This window comes from Trichechus manatus, unplaced genomic scaffold (assembly GCF_000243295.1).
Source record: "Trichechus manatus latirostris isolate Lorelei unplaced genomic scaffold, TriManLat1.0 scaffold00017, whole genome shotgun sequence".
Taxonomy (NCBI): Eukaryota; Metazoa; Chordata; class Mammalia; order Sirenia; family Trichechidae; genus Trichechus; species Trichechus manatus.
Genome location: NW_004443953.1, coordinates 16072879 through 16077684, shown reverse-complemented (window position 1 = coordinate 16077684; position 4806 = coordinate 16072879). Strand labels below are relative to the sequence as shown.

The 4806-nt window shown below is 41.8% G+C and overlaps 1 protein-coding gene across 1 annotated transcript in view; it reads left to right on the top strand.

Annotated features, from left to right (window-relative positions):
• Positions 1–2827: 2827 nt before the first annotated feature.
• The window catches only part of BEND3 (BEN domain containing 3), an 18583-nt gene continuing 16604 nt past the window's right edge, over positions 2828–4806 (top strand). The window contains exons 1-2 of the mRNA XM_004372437.1: positions 2828–2881; positions 3350–3552. Coding sequence (XP_004372494.1) covers positions 2845–2881; positions 3350–3552 — 240 coding nt within the window. The 5' untranslated portion in view covers positions 2828–2844. The remainder of the gene's footprint in view (positions 2882–3349; positions 3553–4806) is intronic.

Sequence of the window (4806 nt, the reverse complement as noted above, 5' to 3'; positions counted from 1 at the left end):
TATACACACTCTCTGGCTTGACTGGCTGTTGAAAATGTACCACTCCGGCATCTGGGGTCTTAAAAGCTAGCAAGCGGCCATCTAAGATGCATCAGTTGGTCCCAACAACCTGCAGTAAAGGAGAATGAAGAATACCAAAGACACAAGGAAAGTATTAGCCCAAGAGACAGAAAGGGCCAGATAAACCGGAGACTTCATCAGCCTGAGACCAGAAGAATTAGATGGTGCCTGGCTACCACCGGTGACCACTCTGACAGGGAACACAACAGAGAGTCCCTGATGGAGCAGGAGAAAAGTGGGGTGCAGAACTCAAATTCTAGTAAAAAGACCAGACTTAATGGTCTGAGACTGGAGGAACCCCAGAAAGCATGGCCCCTGGACTCTCTGTCAACCCAACACTAAAACCATCCCCAAGGCCAGCTCTTCAGACAAAGATTGGACTGGTCTGTGGGATATAAAACGATACTCTTGAGTGTGCTTCTTAGTTCAAGTAGATACATGAGACTAAACGGGCAGCTTCTGTCCGTAGGTGAGATGAGGCAGAGAGGGTTAGGTGCTGGTTGAATAGATCTGGGAAATCAGGGTGGAAAGGAGGAGTGTGCTGTCACAGTACAGGGAGAGCAGTTGGGGTCACATAACAGTATATGTATAAATTTTTGTATGAGAGACTGACTTGAATTGTAAATTTTACTTAAACTACAACAATAAAAATAAATTGAAGGAAAATGTACCACTCCATGGCTACTTGGTAAATAGTTTACTGAACATTTTAGATGGCTTCTCTCTGCCTTATGGCAATTTTCTAAGGGATACTCCTTTGCTGCTCTCCCTGATCCTTAACGAAACAGGAAACTGGGTTTTGCAGCCAACTTAATCAGTTATGGGAACCAGAAAGCCCCAAGGTCAACAGTAAAGGCCGTTAGGTACTTTCTGTCCCTCCGTATCCGTGTGTGATTGGTTCCAGGAACCCCGCAGATACCAAAATTTGTGGATGCTCAAGTCCTTAAATAAAATGGCATAGTATTTGCATATAACTTATGCGCATCCCCCTGTATACTTTAAATCATTGCTAGGTTACTTATATACCTAATACAATGTAAATGCTATGTAAATAGTTGTTATTCAGTACTGTATTGTTTAGGGGATAATGACAAGACTTGGTGAACAATGCCCAGGCAATGAGTGCTAGAGAAAGACTGAGGATCTGTGAAATGGTAGGAGGCTGCAGCAGGGTATGCCTACACAGCACTTCATTCTCATGGATTCAGTGTAGTGCTCGGCACACAGCGAATTCAAGTTTTGCTTTTTGGAACTTTCTTTTCATCCCCCCCGAATATTTTCAGTCCGGGGTTAGTTGAATTTGCCTATGTGGAACCCATGGATACGGAGGGCTGACTGTGTATTCTTTTCTAGATGTTGCTACCTCATTTTTATTTTACACACTGTGTATGTATGTATGCACTTTATGTGACTTGGGGAATCTCAAAGAGTTAATGGTATGTTTCACCATGGTGTCATTCTGGCTGGGGCAATGGCAGTTTGCCCACCTCTATACTGGCCCTTGCAGCCCATAACAGAGCACCACCACTCTCTTCCCGCCTCATTTTTCTCATCAGTAAAAATAACCCTGGATGGTGCAAACAGTTAATGCGCTCATTGCTAAACAAAAGGTTGATGGTTTGAATCCTCCCAGAGGTATCTCAGAAGAAAAACCTGGTGATCTACTTATGAAAAATCAGCTGTTGAAAACCCTATGGAGCACAGTTCTATTTTGACACACATGGGGTTGCCATGAGTGGGAATCGACTTGATGGAAACTGGTTGGTTGGTTGGACCAGATTGTGTGGAGCTCTAAAAGTCTAACACTTTAAAACCCGCAGTGCCATTTTCTCCTCATTGCTCAGGGGCTGCAAATGAAGGAAGGGCTAGACTAGCGCTATCCAATAGAAATATAATGCAAGCCACATATATGATTTTAAATTTTCTAGTCGTCACATTAAAAAAAAAGAAACAGGTAAAATTTTTTTTAATACTGTATTTTATTTAGCCTTATATATCCAGAACATTGTCATTTCAACATGTAATCAATATGAAAATGATGAATGAGATATTTTACATTTTCTTTGTTTATGCTTAGTACCTCTCCATTGAGACTAGCTGCATTTCAAGTGCTAAATAGCCAAATGGGTAATGGCTACTGTACTGGGCAGTGCAGGTCTCTTAGGATCACCTGGAGTCCGAAGACCTCAACTCCAGTCTGCTGGTATCCATAGCCTCCATCCTTATTTAGCCTTTTCATTTTGTGGCTGAAATTGATAAAGCTGAGACTCAAAAGAGATCATTCAAACTGGAGTCTTTTGTGTGCATGTGTGATGGTAAATATATAGGTATCAAAACATTTGCCATTTCAGCATTCTTCACGCGTACAATTCAGTGACATTAATTATGTTTGTCATGTTTTTCAAGCATCACCATTATCCATTTCCAGATTTTTCCCTCACTCTTAACAGAAGCTCAGTGTCCAAACTGGGGTCCTTTGTAAGACTTGATTTTTCTCATATAACGTTCTACTTGTTCTGTGAGTGGCTCTCAGTCGCTGCGTTAAGCCATGTTCTACCCACATAGTCTTGGAGAAGGGCTCCCAGCAGGCATACCCAATGCCTGGCTTCTAAGCACAGACACAGGTATAAGGATGTGTATTTCCAGTGTCACAGAGCAGAATCTGCTTAACCTTCTGTTGCCCAGAGCTGGAGTGGGAAGGGGAAGTAAATTTCTCTGTGGGTAGGGAAAATTAAGAAGTAAATCATGACTTTGTCTTCGTCTTTTCATTTAGTGGCATAGAAGATGAACTCAACTGAATTCAGTGAAGATGTAGAAGAAGGTAAAGAAACAAGCCTATTTTTAGAAATGTTTTAATTTAATATTAATAATTGAGTAACGCATTCACGTAGTACAAAAATATAAAAAGGTATATAAGGAAAAGTTCCCATCCCCCTCCACCCAAAGACCTGTAATAAGCATCTTATGTATCTTTTCAAGGTTGCTTTTAAAAGGCATCATTTAAAAGATAATATTTATTTTTCTTCCTACAACTACCTTCCCCCCAAAAAAGACGTTAAGGGCAGTTTTGAACGAAATATTCTTGGAACATGATTTTATTGTATAGCACTAGTGTGGCAAGATAAAAATTGCCATATTGGAAAGTGCAGTTCTGTTGTGACTAGACTATTATCTGAGTGATAATGTCAAAGGGCAGCACACAGACAGCCTCTTGCTCAGGGATGCTGCCAACCTCAGAGTACCTGGTAGCCCCGGTTTCCCGCTGAGCTCTGTGTTTTCTCTGCCACAGTTCTAAAGAATAACGCCGTGAAAGTGGAGACAGAGACCGAAGATGCTGCCTTGGACTGCTCAGTGAACTCCAGGTCTTCTGAGAAGCACCCGCTGGACAGTGCCTTCACTGCCCTCCAGGACTCCAGCAAGCGGAAGCAGCTGGGCAGCGATGGCCATCCAGACCCTGTCCCCAGCGTGAAGAGGAGGCGACTGATACCTGAGGTGAGGGCCCAGCCCCTCTTGCTGTTTGCTTGGGCTCTAACCCCCTCTGATTAGATGTCAGATCTCTCTCTACTCTTGGCCATCTGGGCAGCTGTTAAACCTTGGGCATGAGAAGGCTTTCGTTTAAGCTGTCCTTTCTCTGGCTTAAGTTTCTGGAAGGTATCTTTAGCTAGAATTAATGTCTATATCTGGATTCCTTGTGGGGTATAGGGAGTCTTCATAACGCAACTGCTTTTGATCTCCTTGTTTTGCTTTGCTCCACAGGAAAAGCAAAAAACCTGTTGACAGCAGGGACTGTCAAACCTCTGCTTGCATCACTTTTGCTAATGTCCCATTGGTCAAAGCAAATCACATGGCCAAACCTAGACTCGGGTGGAAAAATAGACTCCATCTCTTGATGATAGGAGCAACAAAGGCATATTGCAAAGAGGTATTCATACAAGGATGGGAGGAATTATTGTGGCCATTTTGATAAACAACTCACCACAGTTAGGAACAGGAAGCTCTGTCAACAAGAAGGATCTCTGATTATATGTAGGCTGTGGTGTGACCTTTGTGGAGAACCTGAGGTAGCCTCATTGACTCATTTCACAGTGGTGTCACTCTTCAACCTTTTGTTCAGTAAACTTTTGTTGTCATAGGATCATAAAGAAGGGAACATCTTTAGGTTCTTCTGATTTATATTTTAGTTGAATTCTTCAGTACATAAAGCAGGTCAGTATAGATCTGGCATTGGGCTAGATCTCCATCAAGGTTTCTGGTGGAGAGATTTTCCAGAGTATCACACAAATGGTGTGAAGGTTGTAGATGTTCTTCATCTGCTCAGGCAGCAAGCTCTGTCAGCAGGAGCTTCAGGCATCAGCCAGGAATTCTGGTATGTGTGGAAAAAGGGGAACCAGAAAATATGTTTGAATATTTCTAATATGACTTGTCCAATCTACATATTCTAAAGTAGTCTCAAGATATATTGTTCAGTGAATTAGGTACAGAAGGTAGTTCCAACCTGTTAGATTTTGGAGTGGAAAAGACATGTGAAGTCCTAGATTTTACTTCGGGTGTTTTCTTAGCTTTTATTCATTTTCCTTAGTGTATACAAAGTAAGGTTGATATCCCTGCCCTCCTTCCTGTTCTGTAAAAAGAATGTATGTAAGTATAAACCTTTGGAAATTCTTGAGCTCCTTGTTGAAAGGTATCATGTGAATTCAAGGCAGCCTTTCCTTTTTGTTTTCCATGTAACATAGTTAAATTTTATTT